We start from the raw sequence: 14,211 nt of genomic DNA, 5'->3' as shown, positions 1-14,211 counted from the left end.
GAGACCCAGCCTGCCAAAGGCAGCTCTGGGCTTCCAAGCCCTCTCACGTGCTCTCCCAAGAACTGGAGTGTCTGCGGGATGGAGGGGCGGCTGCTGCTCTCGGGCGCCCTCGACCGCCCGTCGAGGAAATGGGGCCGCGCGGACCCACTCCTGTCCCGGCCCAAATCCGACCGCGCAGAGCCGGCCTAGCCAGCGGGGCCGTACGCCCCTGAGGAGCCCGCAGCCAGGGTCCTCGGGCCCCGCTCTGCGCGGCGCTCCCGCGTCTCCGGGCTCCGGGCTCTGTCACCGCGGGCGGGGTGCAGTCCGAACCTCGAACCCTTGCCCGGCGGGGTCCTTTCCAGCCGCGCGTTGCCGCCTCTCCTCCTCCGGGCGAGGGGTGCAGTGGCCGCGGCCGTGGCCGTAACCGGAGCCCTGGGTCACAGCGGCGGCGAGCGCCGAGATCCGTCCAGGTTTTCGGCGCGAGGCAGCCGGCGCCAGCCTCGGGAAGGAGGACGCGGGCAGCGCGCGCGAGCCTGGGAGCGCCCGGCGCAGAAGGGGTGTCGGCTGCGGGTCGTCCAGAGGACACCGGGAGGGGAATTCCTGGGGTGGGGGTGAGGGGAGGTGGGAGAGGGGGAGGCCCGGGGAGGCTGGGCGTTGGGTAGGAGGCACCGACTGACCTTCCAGGGCTGCCGTGGAGAGGCGGGGAGGGCGGCGGCACAGGGTCTGGCCCCTCCGCGCGCCTCCTGCCCGTTCTCCCCGCGCCCGGCGCTCCAGCCCCCAGCCCCGGGCCCTCGCTGCTCGCTGCTCCCCGCTCCACGACCGCTGGACGCCGCGCGGGGTCCAGCGGGCCAGGTAGGAGGGAGGCGGCGCCGGGGCAGAGGGGCCGCGGCCGCCCCGCCGCCCTCCTGCGCTGTGCCCGAAGATGTCGGGAGCTATCTTTGCGCCCCTGGAGGGCCCGGGCGCCCTGGACGCGGCGAGCGGCCCCCAGCTCGTGTGCCCGCTGTGCCGCGCGCAGTACGAGCATCCCTGCCTGCTGGACTGCTTCCACGACTTCTGCGCCGGCTGCCTGCGCGGCCGCACCGCCGACGGCCGCCTCGCCTGCCCGCTGTGCCAGTGAGTGCCTCGAGCCCCAGAAGACAGGAGACTGGCCCCGCTGGGCAGGGACCTAGGTGCTGGGAGGGCAAGGCTCTGACTCCCTGTGGAGACGGCTGGGAGAGGCTGCACACAGCCTGCACCTCTCCGCCAGAGAACATGAAGGCTCCAGCCCATTTTACAGATGGGGTAACTGAGACCTGGGGTTATGGCCCAAGGCCTCCCACAGAAAGTCAGGGGGCAAGGGCGGGCTAGAGTACGCGTGCTGTCAGATTCAATGCTGCTGGAGTAGGGGATCTCAGCTCAGCATCTGGACACTCCCAGTAACTCACTTGGGGGTCCTGAAGTCTTCAGTCAACACAAGTGGGTTATGTTGGCTCAAGTTACCCGGGGTGGCCCTAAACTTGCCCAATGCCGTGAGAGGGGGTTGAGGGGGGACACCCTGAGTCGCCAACCCCATCCCAAGATTCCCCTAGGACTGGAAAGGGACGGGGTCAGAGAGAGCACTGGCTGAGATATTTATAGACGTCAGGCCTGCAGGCATCCCACCTCCCGCCGCCCTATTTTTAGCTCCAGCCTGGAATGTATGGAGTAGGAAGCGGGTAGGGAGCCTTAGGGAAGGGGCCTCTGGATGTTGGCTGGAGCTTCTCCGCAGACACCAGACGGTGGTGAAGGGCCCCAGCGGGCTGCCTCCGGTGGATCGGCTGTTGCAGTTCCTGGTGGACAGCTCAGGGGATGGTATGGAGGTGGTGCGCTGTGCCAACTGCGACCAGGAGTGCGGCAAGCAGGCAGGGGCGCCTGGGGGTGGGGTGGGGAGCGGAGGGTGCCAGGTTGCACTGTCCTGACGCTTGCAGTGTGCGCCATGTCATCAGAGGATCACCCATCAGCGCATTCTCCAACGCCTCTCTAAGGCACCCTGTATCCAGAATGTGGGCCCCATTTTACTGGTGTGGAGACTGAGGTCCAAAACAACTGCCTTGGGCCAACACCAAGATAGTTGCAGGGGTTAAGGCTATTTCGATTTGGGGGGAGCTTACTGGTCCCCAACTCAGAACACAGTTGTGAATTGGAACAGGAAGGGCATGCCAGGGCACAGGCCTAGGCCAGCCCTCTGGGGTCCGCTGCTACCTGGGTAGCTGTGAGCAGCTATCAACAGCCCAAGGGGAAGTGAGGACATTGTGCCGTTGGGGAGGGGTGATCCTGAAAGACCAGGGAGCAGAGGCCAGGCTTCAGGCTGGACGGTGAAGGGCACGCGAGACTCTCTCTGGCCTGTGGAGGCTGGACCAGGTGTTCCAAATCCCAGGAGGATGTCCCTGCAGGAGCAAAAGGTCTGGGAGGGCGGGCAAGTTCTAGAATATGTGCTACGCAGAAGTACAGAGATAACCAGCAGGAGGTGAGGGGCTGGAGGTAGGGAGAGCGTGGGGAGGAAATGGCCTTGAGTGCCAAAGTAGGAAGTTGGGGGTCTGTGCTTTCATAGCCATTGCTGGGGTCGGTGCCCTGGACTCTCAGCCCTGGGGAAGGGCACCTGCAGGTCTTCACTCCCTTTCTCCTCCCAGCCAAGTTCCCACTCCAGATGGCCGGGGTGGGCATCCATGTGGCTACTATTGAGGGTGCCAAGGGGGGCTTCACACACGCACAGGCGTACACACACGTTTTTGTTATAGGTGAAATGTTTTGCAAATGCAGTGCCTGCCCTCCCCACAACCCCATGTAACCCCCTCCGCAAGACCGTCCTGGGTACCTGCCCCTTACTGGACCTACTTACCTACTCTCTGAGCCTCAATATTCTCGTCTGTAAACTGGGTACATGAGAGCGCTGCGCGTTGGGGTTACATGAAAGGGCTGCATGTGACCGCGGGCCTGCCCCAGGCTGGGGCCGAGACGCACAGCCGCGACGTGCGGAGGCTGCGGTTCCCTCGCGGGCTGTGATGGGGATCAGGCTCCCAGTTCACGGGCGGGTTGAGCCCGAGCTCTGTCCGCAGGACGCAGAGACCACGTACTTCTGCAACACGTGCGGGCAGCCGCTGTGCGCGCGCTGCCGCGATGAGACGCACAGGGCACGCATGTTCGCGCGCCACGACATCGTGGCCTTGGGCCAGCGCAGCCGCGACGTGCTCCAGAAGTGCAGTGAGTGCGGCGTGCCGGATGGGGACCAGCGCTGGGCGGGGATGGGGGCGGGCACCGGCCGGAGCCCTCACCGCCGTCCCCCTCCGCGCCCCCCCGCCGCAGCACTGCACGCCGAGCCCTACATCATGTTCTCCACCGACAAGAAGTCGCTGCTGTGCATCCGCTGCTTCCGGGACATGCAGGGGTGGGTAGAGTGCGCGGGAGGTGAGGGGGCTGGAGGGTGGCCCGGAGCAGGGCTCATCCGCGGGCTCCCCGTAGGGAGAGCCGGGCTCACTGCGTGGACCTCGAGTCGGCGTACGTGCAAGGCTGCGAGCGGCTGCAGCAGGCGATGCTGGTGAGCGCGGGGTGCCCGGCGCGCCGGGGCGGGGGTTGGGAACGCGCGCCCACAAGGCTGAGGCCGCCCTGTCCCCAGGCGGTGAAGGCCCTGCAGACCGCCACACGGGAGGCCATCGCACTGCTGCAGGCGATGGTGGACGAGGTGCGACGCAGCGCGGCGGATGAGGAGGCCGCCATCCACGCCCTCTTCGGCAGCATGCAGGTGAGGGGTAGGGGGAACTAGACAGCCACAGGCTGAGCATGCTTATCAGCCAGGACCGGTCCCCGGGACACAGGGCAGGCCCCTCCCCCCCGGAGCCCTCGTGTAGTTTCCAGTGTAGCAGGGCAGCAAGCATTGAGCTACGTTCAGAAGTTACTTAATCGTAGTTGCCAGGAGAGTTCTAGAGGTGGAGCACGCGCCTGCCCCAGGCTGGCGCTGGTGGTGAGAGGGGGTCAGGGAAGACTTCCCCCAGGAGGTGACATTTAAGGTGAGGGCACCAGGGCTCTCAGGCAGTGAGATGCAAGAAGGAGGTGGCTCGGGCAGCAGGGCTGGTGGGCTGGAGAGAGAGCCAGCCTAAGCGGCTGTGTGGCTGGGGCCCAGGGGACTGGGAGAGTGCTGGGAGGAGGCAGGGCCGAGTTTGCCCGGTCAGTAGCAGACCTTCCCTCCCAGGACAAACTGGCAGAGAGGAAAGCGCTGCTGCTGCAGGCGGTGCAGAGGTGAGTGGTGGCGGGCTCTCCACCCCCTGCCCCTTGACCTCCAGACACCTGTCTCATAGCCTGGGCCTGGGCAGGCCCGGGCCCACCCTGGAGAGCAAGACATCCAGGTGTCTACCGGTGAGGAGGAAAACGTGGCTCAGGGCTCAGGGAAGGGGTGTCAAGGAAGGATGCACAAAGCTGGTGGGGAGATGGAACCACCCAGTTCTGAGCCCGCCCCCCAAGTGGGGGTGGGCAGCCCTCCCCTTGGAGATGAGGCTGCCTGCTCCTCCCCCAGCCAGTATGAAGAAAAGGACAAGGCCTTCAAGGAGCAGCTCTCCCATTTGGCTACTCTGCTGCCCACCCTGCAGGTAAGGGGAGCTGGGGGCGCAGGGCCGGGCACCCAGCCCAGGCACTGAGCAGTGTCCCTCCCGCAGGTCCACCTGGTCATCTGCTCTTCCTTCCTCAGCTTGGCCAACAAGGCTGAGTTCCTGGACCTGGGCTATGTGAGTGCCCACAGCTTCTGTGTCTCCCCCCCTCCCCACCAGGAACCCACCCTGCACACCAGAGCCCCCCACCTCAGGACTAGGCAGCCTGTTACCTGGAGGCTGGACCAGAGGGTCTTTGGGTGGCCCCCTCTTCCACACCATCATCTACAAAACATTTAGGGGCTACCTGAACCCCTTTTAAGAGGACATCAGGGAATTCCCTGGCGGTCCAATGGTTAGGACTCCAGCCGGTTCAATCCTTGCTGGTCGGGGAACTAAGATCCCGCAAGCCACGCAAAGCGCGGCCAAAAAATAAATAAATAAGAGGACAGCAAAGCCTAGGAGGGGGCATAAGCCTGCTCCCCCGAGGTGCAGGGTGTCGCCTGGAGTCCAGACCCCCCAGGCTTTCCTGTGGGTTTGGGGGCAGGGGTGGTGTGGAGGATTGGATGGCAGGTGAAGTCCTAAAGACGGACGCGCCCTCGGGTCCTCCCGCCTCCCTGTCACCCCCACGCCCCCACCCACCTGAGCGCAGGAGCTGGTGGAGAGGCTGCAGGGCATCGTCACGCGGCCACATCGCCTACGGCCGGCACAGAGCAGCAAGGTGGGCGGGGCCGCGGGGTGGGCCGGGCCGGGGCGGAGGCCCGCGGAGTATGGAGCTGCCTCACGAGCTCGTCCGTCCCCCCCCGCCCAGATCGCCAGCGACCACCGCGCCGAGTTCGCGCGCTGCCTGGAGCCGCTGCTGCTGCTGGGACCGCGCCGGGCGGCGGGTGCCGGGGGCGGTACCAGCACGTGAGCCGCAGGGGCGCCGGGACCGGGAAGGGGGTGCGGGCACAAGGTCCCCGTTGGGGTGGGGGCCGCCCTTCCCAGCTCGCCGAGCTCCCCGCGCCGCGTCTGGGCTCCAAAGACGTCCACGCGGGAGGGAGAGTCCGCCCAGCCTGGAAACAGCCGTCGGGGCCGCCCTGGATCGGAAGCCCTTGGCTGACCTGGAGTGGAGCCAGGCCAGGGGTGGACAGAGGGACTCAGGGGCGCCCCCAACCGCCGCCGCTGCACCCGGACTGGGGTGTCTAAGCCCTGAAAGGAAGGGGTAGCTTAGGGTGGGGCCTGGGTCGCCAGAAGCCGCAGGGGGTCTGACTTCCGGGGGGGGGGGAACCCAGTCTAGAGAGCCAGAGACCCCCGGGGGAGTTAGGAGAAATGCCTAAGCTGGATATGTCTGCTAAGAGCTCCAGGGCCCCAGGCAAGGGATACTGGGCATCAGGCCAGATTTGCAAGGTCGAGGGTGTGTGAGTGAACATAACTGCCTGAGGACATCCTGGTGGACATCCCTGAGGACATCCTGGTGGACTCTTCTGCACGTTGGCATCACCCTCAGGATTTTTAAAAATACCCTGCTGATGTCATTGGTCTTGGGTGTACACTGCCTTGCGTCAGGTGTTTTCAGAGCCCCTGCGTGGTTGTGGTGTGCAGCCTGGGGTGAGAGGGCTGAGAACGTGCTGGGAGGCTGGGGGAGGGGAAGACCCTCTGGACCCCCCACGTCTACATCCACACAAGTTCTCTCCCCAGGCTAGCAGGGGGCTCGGGCCCCAAGGTGCTGATGGGGCCCAGCTGCCCTTCCCCCGTGGGAAAGATGTTGGGGTCACCGGTCCAAAAGCCCACGCTGCACCGGTCCATCAGCACCAAGGTGCTGCTGGCAGAGGGCAACGATTCACCCTTCACGGAACACTGCCGCCACTTTGAGAACTCCTACCGGGTGAGGGGGCCAGGGACCTGCCAGCTGGGAAAGGCCCACCCCTTCTCACCAAGGTGCAGTGGCCAGATCTAGTCCTGGCCACCTGGCCTGCCAGCCGTCCCTCCACCGAGGCCCCCGCAGTGCACCCAGCCTGCAGGAAACACAGGCACTCACGCGGTCTCTCCCCCCAGCGCCTGCAGGCAGAGATGCAGAACCTGAAGGACCAGGTACAGGAGCTGCACCGGGACCTCACCAAGCACCACTCGCTCATCAAGGCCGAGATCATGGGTGATATCTTGCACAAGTCCCTGCGGGTGGACACACAGATCGCCTTGGAGTATGCTTCCGTGGAGGGCATGAGAGCAGTCTTCCAGGAGGTAGCCCTTCCCGAGGGACCTCCCTCCCCTGCAGCCCCACCTGTCAGCATGTACATGGGCTACCCCAAGACAGGAAGGGGGGGGGGAGGACCTTGGCCTGGTGCCCCAGGAGTCCCTCGTGTGGCAGGCTCTGGAACCTGGGCCTTTGCTGCCTGGAACCACGTGAACTGGCTGGGAGTGTCCTATGGCTCTGAGTAGCTAGAGGACAGAAATGCTGCCAAGGGAAATTCCAACTCACGGCCACGTGCAACATCCAACTTACTTTCTCTTTCAGATTTGGGAGGAATCCTACCAGCGCGTGGCTAACGAGCAGGAGATTTATGAAGGTCCCCGGGCAGCTGCTGGGCACACCCGTGTCCTGGAGCTAATCCACATGCTTTCAGGGGCAGGAAGCCAGTTACCCACTAACCAGATACGAACCCCCGTGCTCTTCCCCCTAGCTCTTGACTTTGCCTCACAGCTGCTAACCGGCCCCCAAATGATATATCTGAGATCAGGATTCAGTAAGTAGGATGCCTTCACGAGTCTTACCTCACTCTTTACTTAGAGGTAATCACTGAAACAGTTGGGTTATTTAGATGGTTCAAGGCTGGAGAGTAAGAATTTGAAGGCAACAAGACCTAACGCTCTGGCCTGGGCCCCCACAGCCCAGCTCCATGACCTCCTCCAGCTGAAGCAGGAGAATGCCTACCTGACCACCATCACCAAGCAGATCACGCCCTACGTCCGCTCCATTGCCAAGGTGAAGGAGCGGCTAGAGCCCAGGTGAGACCAGGGAGTGTTCTGGGGGAACCAAGACACTTCAGAATAGGCGTGGGAAAGGTGCCACACCTCTGGAAGAGCCCCTTTCAGGGAAGTCAGTAGGCCAGGTCATGAAGGTTTAATCAGGGCATCTGGGAGGACCAGGTGCTGGACATCTGCCAAAACACAGAATGAGCACGCTGCTCTGAGTTTCTGCTTTTTTTCTGCACACAGTTGCCCATCTCTTTACACCTTGGGGGTGTAATGAGGGTCCTTAGCTGATCCAGACAGCAGGACACAGAGGAAAGAGAACTTCCCCAGTACATGGTTAAGCCAAGTCTAGATAGGAACCTGGACCAGGCTCTCAGCACCATACTTGGGCACTGGAGGTGTTACAGTGGCAGAGGATTTTTGGTGGCAGGTCCTCAATGTGCCTGCCTCTCAAGTCTGCACCCCAGGGTGGTTGCCCTGTAGGGCTGGTACACAGTGGTCAACCTGGCCTCTCCCTCCACCACCCTCCAGGGGACTCCATTTGCCTCACTCCAAAGTGAGATCTCCTGATTCCCATATGACACGTGTCCTCTTTCATGGTTTGGTGGAGCCCATCCCCCAAGCAGCTCCTTGAGAAAGGGTACAGGGAAGGGGCATGTTTTGAACAGCGCAAGGCTGCGATATCTTTATTCTGCCTTTGCACTTGACTGATAGTTTTGCTGGGTATTGAATTCTAGATGGAAATTCTAAATTGGAAATGATTCTCCTTCGAAGGCATCACTCTATTGTCTTCTGGCTTCCAAGGCTGTCTTTGAGAAGTTTGAAGGCATTCTGATTCCTAATCCTTATAATGTGACCCACTTATTCTCTTTATTTATTTATTTATTTTGATATTTATTTATTTCGGCTGTGCCGGGTCTTAGTTGCAGCACGTGGGATCTTTAGCTGCGGTATGCGGGATCTTTAGTTGCAGCGTGCGGACTTCTTAGTTGCAGTATGTGAACTCTTAGTTGCAGCATGCATGCAGGATCTAGTTCCCCAACCAGGGATCGAACCTGGGCCCCCTGCATTGGGAGCACAGCACGTTACCCCCTGGACCACTGGGGAAGTCCCCACTTATTCTCTCTTCAGAAGCTTGTGGAATCTTCTCTGCTCCCAGTGTTCTGAAATTTCACATTGGTGAGGGTCTAATTCCATCCATTGGGTACCGGTGGGTCCTTTCAATCTGGAAATTCATGTCCTTGTTTGGGCATATTTCTTCTTGAACTGGTTAGTTGATTTTCTCCACTTTTTCTCTTTCTGGAATTCTTACTGGGTATTGGCCTTCCGGGGCTGGCCCTCTGATTTACCATCTCTTTTCAGTCTTGTTTTCCACCTCTTCATCTTTTTGCTGTACTTTCTGGGAGATTTCCTCTCTTATCTTCTGACTCTTCTATTTAGTTCTTCATTTTTGAAGAAAGTTTCCAAGAGCTCTTTTAAATGTTTTAAATTGTTTTTCATTTCCAAAGAGGTGTTTTTGGTACCCTGACTGCTCTTGTTACACAGCATTCTGTTGTTTCATGGACAGAATATCTTACCCCTTTGGGGGCTGATAGATGTTTTTTTGCTTTTGTTTTTTTAAGTTTCCTTCTCCCTGAAGTCTGTTTCCTCCAAGTTACTTTTTGTTTATGTAGGTTTCTACCTTCCCTGTTAAAGGCTTTTCTCAGCTGTCAGGAAGTCTTTGATCACCTGTTCATGTTAGGAGTTGGGGTTGGGGAGAGCAGGCTGGAAGCTCTGAGCACACGGGCGGTGCTCCGGTGTAAGGGATCTGGGTGGGCAGCGTTTTTCGTTTTGCTTTATCTTACTTTCGATGCCCCAATGTCAGTTTTAGATCTTTGCCCAGTTTCCTTCCTGGAAGGTCACCGTATGGAGTTATCTGTATGCACAGCTGATTTTCTGTCCTTCAGTAGTTCTCACGGTGGGTCGCACCCTCCCACAGACTAACCCTTCAGTATTGGGGGTGGGGGCAGCGGTTCAGAGGTAGGGATCTTGACCTTCATCGTCCTATTTCAGTCCCACCCTCCTGCTTGCAGAGGCATCGGGGCTGCCCGTGCCTGGGCCCCCTGAGGATTCTGTGGTGGGAACTGGTCGGGCCTCAGCCGCTCAGGTCTGCTGAATTAGTGACCATTGTCTACATGCTCTCCAGTTCCAAAATTTTGCTGTTATCCTTTCCTGCTGTCAACCTGGAAAGGTTTTTTTCCCCCTCATTGTTTTGGTCCCTTTACTAGTTTTAATGAGTTTGGGGAAGAAGGAAAATTAGAGTGTGTGTGTGTGTGTGTGTGCAATTGCTGTATTAATCCAGAACTGCCAAGCCACCTTTAAAGTGACTATTTTAACATGTCACACTGAGAGGTTGCACTCATCATGCCTTTTGCACAATTTTGATCAAATCCCTGACCAGCCAGGACTAGTTACAGTGTCCTCCTAAGCTGACATTTACTAAGCAGTTTACTCCAGATACTGTGTGATTCCATTTATAAAACCTCAAAACCAGGCAGAACTAACCCCTGGTGTTAGCAGTTGAGATTGGGATTATCCTGGGGGGCCTCTGGGTGGAGGTGACATCCTGGTGCCGCCTACCCAGCCTGTTCACGCTGTGTGCCCGTTCTAAGCCGTGCTCTTAACCACTGGCGTCCTTCCCCTTCTGTGTGCTCTGCTTCGGTGGGCAGCTGGCTTCAGGTAGGGTGCTTCTGCCTGCCTGCAGGGGGCCACACCCCGGCAGAGTCACATCTCTGCGGGGAAGTGGCATCTGTGGTTGGTGTCAGCAAATGGAAAGCTCGGGCAGGAGCCCAGCTCCTGGAGGTTTGGGGCAAGCAGGGAGGCTGCCTCTACCCTTCTTCGCGGCCCACTTTCCAGGTATCCGGAGCTGCCCTCTGCTTCCTCCCCTCCCACTGCTGGCAACTCACACTAACCCCACCCACCAAATCTGCTCTTGTTCCCACCATCAGCAACCTGTCGGCTGCATCCCTTGGCCTCGGAGACGGGAGCCTGGGCTGTCTGTCACCTTCATCACACTCTTCTTTTGCTTCTGAGACGCCCCACACTCCCGGTTTGGTTTTCCTCCTGCCCCTTCAGCTGTTCCTTCTTTTGTTTTTTTTAAAGGGAAAGAGAACTTTTTTTAAATTTTTGTTTATTTTAATTTATCTTTATTTGGTTGCACCAGGTCTTAGTTGTGGCTCGCCAGCTGCTTAGTCGTGGCATACGAACTCTTAGTTGCAGCATGCATGTGGGATCTAGTTCCCTGACCAGGGATCGAACCCGGGCCCCCTGCATTGGGAGCGCAGAGTCTTAACCACTGGGCCACCAGGGAAGTCCCCCAGCTGTTCCTCCGTAGTCTCTTTGGCTTGGCTCTGCCTCCTCGGCTCAAGGCCCAAATGTCCGTTTTCCCCAGGGCTCAGTCCCAGGCATTCTTCTCATCCTACGCTCTCTCCTTAAGGGGCTTCACCCAGTCTCCTGGCTTTAAAACCCCATGGTATGGCAGAGGACCCCCAATCCCCCTCCCCAGCACAGATCTGCCCAAGCTCTAGACTCATCTCCAAGTGCCCCTTCCTGGGAGAGTCTCCTCTTGGTGGTCTCAGGGCACCTCAAACCCCACAATGGCCCCGAACTTGGTTTCCTCCCCCCTGAACATGCTACTCCTGTTTCAGTGAAGGCATCACAGTCACCCAGGCGCTCGAGTAAAAAGCCCAGGAGACATGGATTCCTTTTTTTCCTTCACCCCTATTGCCAACCCACCCTCAAGTCCTGTTGACTCAGCTGTCTTGGTCCACCTGCATGTCGCCACTGTGACCCTCAATCCAAGCCGCCGTTGTCAACCCCCGCACCCTGGCCCCTCCAGCACGTCACAGTCAGTGGTCTTTCTAAAGCCTATCATGCTGGGGCCTGAAAGTCCTTTCGGGACCCTCTCTGCCCACCTCTGACCACGTCGGCCCCTCCCCACACCCCAGGCACAATGGCCTTTCAGTCCCGCAAAGAAGCTAGACTGGCTGCCACTTCCCTGCCTCTGCCTGGAATGTTCTTGCTTCGTCTTGTTCCATGGACCTCATCACCCAGGTCTCAGCTTGAACGTCAGCAGGGAGGCCTTCCCAAACCACCCTATTGAAGGCAGGTCTCCCTCACTGTCACTCCCCATCATCCGTCCCGCTGGGCCTCCTTCCCAACCTTGGCGTGTCTCCCCCCGCAGAACGGGTCTCCCACAAGAGCAGGGCCCAGTCTCTCTCGTCCACTGCCGTGGCCCTGGCCCTTGGTAAATATTTGAGGCCCAAAGTGTTTGCTCAAGTTTGGTGTTTGTGCAGTGAGCCTAAGCACACGCAGCGGGCCGGCTCTGCTGCATCCAGATTCCTGGGAACTGCTTTCTCTCACGCAGGTTTCAGGCCCCTGTGGATGAACCGTCAGACCACCTACAAAACATGCATGATGACGGCGTGAACGGCGAGGCCCAGGCCAGGTAAAGTGAGTCTTTCCAACCTGAGCGGGCAAACGATTTAATCTCAGAGACAAATACAGGCGACAAAGACTGACCTCCGGTTTTCTTTTGGTCCCAACTTGCCACTGACCAGCTCTACGGCCTCAGCTGGGCCTCAGTGTGTAAAATACAGGGTCAGAGGGGTTTTTAAACTGGGCGGTGCCTTCAAACAAATGACCTCGTAGATGACAGATGTGACCCTGATAGACATGACGTGAGGTTTATAACTAGGGACAGCCGTGGTTGCCTCCTGCTCAACCCACACCTCTGAGAGCGCAGGCTCCTACACCACTGTGACTCGAGAAGAAGGGATCGAGGGTTATTTCTTCCTGTGAGAGAGCATTGCTACTCACTGGAGCCACAGTGTTTGCCAAAATAATTGCCAGAGGGAGAAGAGAATGTGCAATAACAGATGTGTCACTGTCACAGGCTGATCTTTTCGTATTTCTCTGGAGTTGTAGAAAGTCAGAGCTAAAAGGGCCTGGGGGCGGGGAGAGGTCTGCTGCATCCAGAGCCACCGCGGGGTTGGTGACAGAGCAGAAAGCAGCCCTACCCTCCCAGGCACCATGCTTCAGGGGAGGGTCAATTCAAAGAGCAGGGTCACCACAAGCCACTGAAATGGTCTGCACTGCTGATGTTTTGGCAACTAAAAGTCATCAAAAGTGAATAAGAATCCTTTAGGAGGGGCTTCCCTGGTGGCGCATCTGCCTGCCAATGCAGGGGACACCGGTTCGAACCCTGGTCCGGGAAGATCCCACATGCCGTGGAGCAACTAAGCCCGTGTACCACAACTACTGAGCCTGTGCTCTAGAGCCCACACGCCACAACTACTGAGCCCGTGAGCCACAACTACTGAAGCCCGCAAGCCTAGAGCCCGTGCTCTGCAACAAGAGAAGCCACCGCAATGAGAAGCCCGTGCACCACAACGAAGAGTAGCCCCCGCTCGCCACAACTAGAGAAAGCCCGCGCACAGCAACGAAGACCCAATGCAACCAAAAATAAATAAATACATAAATTTATTAAAAAAAAAAAAAAGAATCCTTTAGGAGATGATGTAGTTAAGGTTCTATCACCCGCTGGTGCCTTCCCGGAAGGCTTGCCATTCTGAAAGCCTCTGCCTGGGTGGATTTTAGTGCTGGGACACAGGGAGACAGGGGAGCAGAGAGGAGCTCACATTAAGTGTTTCTTTAGGAACGATCCAGTGAGTGTCTCGGAGAGGAGAGAGAAGACCTCAGAGCCGAGAAACAGCCGGACCCTGAGCGGCCTCGCAGAAGAGCCTCCACTGAAAAATAAAGATTCTCACAGACCCAAACCGAAAAATGGGGGTGACGTCCCCACATGGAGAGAGCGCCCAGCTTAGCATGGGACTGGTCCCGGAGGTCGGGCGTTTTACAACATGCACGTCAAGGCTGGGATATTTAAGAAGAGGCGGTTCCCATCATGATTTTCTGTTTAACGTGTAATCATTTATCAGCAGTAAAACCCAGACAGTCTCTGCCAGGTCCCAATTTCAGGTTCTTTGGCTTGAGCTAGACTTCGTGTCGCCCCGAGTCCTGGTCCTCATCACGGTGACTCGGGACGGCATCCCAGTCCGCGTGGAAGATGTTACATGAGTGAACATCCAGCCTGAAGCCCCTCACGCCCCCTGCACCTCCCTGGCGTGTTTGTGCTAGTCCCGAGAGCTCCCGCTGGGGTGGGGTGTGCACCCGTTGAATTTCGGGTGATGAGACTCGCCCACTGTGCAGCACCTGCCCTGCCACAGAGGAATCCGGGTCCTCCTGAACCACAGCCCCACTGTTAACCGGGCGCCGCTGGAAAGTTCCACCCGCTAATCTGAGCGCTGACTCAGCATAGGGGAAAAAACCCTTCGCTCCAGCTTTTCTCACTGTAGGGCCAGGGCTGAGCGCATAAAGCCACGCAATAGCACCTGGTGGCCCGCATGGCAGGAGGTGGCCTCCGTCACGACTTCCCCACCGCTGTCCCTGCCTGCTGTCACTCTCCTGTGTTCACCTTCTATTGATATTAAAGCACGATTCACCAGCAACTTTGCTCTAGTGGTTTTCCACTCCTACCCAGTACCCTTTTTATCAAGCGGAACTTAAACAAAATGCTTAAAAAAGAAAATTAACCTGCATAACCTAAAATGTAAAGTTTTGGAGGCAAAATGATGCCCAAAGA

The 14,211-nt window shown here is 58.6% G+C and overlaps 1 protein-coding gene across 9 annotated transcripts; it reads left to right on the top strand.

Annotated features, from left to right (window-relative positions):
* Positions 1 to 600: 600 nt before the first annotated feature.
* On the top strand, positions 601 to 14,077 carry RNF207 (ring finger protein 207). 9 transcript variants are annotated; one of them, XM_082469450.1, is made up of 17 exons: positions 601 to 1,092; positions 1,727 to 1,859; positions 3,054 to 3,198; positions 3,301 to 3,382; positions 3,457 to 3,532; positions 3,611 to 3,736; positions 4,184 to 4,230; positions 4,505 to 4,577; positions 4,644 to 4,712; positions 5,227 to 5,295; positions 5,386 to 5,483; positions 6,243 to 6,441; positions 6,612 to 6,797; positions 7,072 to 7,300; positions 7,376 to 7,562; positions 11,935 to 12,015; positions 12,754 to 13,217. In XM_082469450.1, exons 1-17 carry the CDS (start codon positions 902 to 904, stop codon positions 12,842 to 12,844), a joined length of 2,082 nt encoding a protein of 693 aa, XP_082325576.1. In that variant the 5' UTR covers positions 601 to 901; the 3' UTR covers positions 12,845 to 13,217. The 9 variants fall into 9 exon arrangements, with proteins under 9 accessions (XP_082325576.1, XP_082325581.1, XP_082325574.1 ...); XM_082469448.1 differs by lacking the exon at positions 12,754 to 13,217 and adding an exon at positions 13,225 to 14,077 and having other exon boundaries at positions 602 to 1,092; positions 6,255 to 6,441; XM_082469451.1 differs by lacking the exon at positions 12,754 to 13,217 and adding an exon at positions 13,225 to 14,077 and having other exon boundaries at positions 602 to 1,092; positions 7,072 to 7,123.
* The last annotated feature ends 134 nt before the right edge of the window (positions 14,078 to 14,211 follow it).

Source organism: Balaenoptera physalus, assembly GCF_965194825.1.
Source record: "Balaenoptera physalus genome assembly, chromosome: 1".
In the NCBI taxonomy this organism is placed as follows: domain Eukaryota; kingdom Metazoa; phylum Chordata; class Mammalia; order Artiodactyla; family Balaenopteridae; genus Balaenoptera; species Balaenoptera physalus.
Note: the sequence above shows the minus strand (reverse complement) of the source record. Positions and strands in the feature narration are given on the sequence as shown.

What these genes read in the sequence shown, in the direction of transcription:
- RNF207 (XM_082469447.1), top strand. Translation starts at nt 902, where the DNA reads ATGTCGGGAGCTATCTTTGCGCCCCTGGAGGGCCCGGGCGCCCTGGAC. An exon ending in CTCGCCTGCCCGCTGTGCCA is followed by an intron (nt 1,093 to 1,726) that starts GTGAGTGCCTCG and finishes GCTTCTCCGCAG; the next exon opens with ACACCAGACGGTGGTGAAGG. An exon ending in ACCAGGAGTGCGGCAAGCAG is followed by an intron (nt 1,860 to 3,053) that starts GCAGGGGCGCCT and finishes CTCTGTCCGCAG; the next exon opens with GACGCAGAGACCACGTACTT.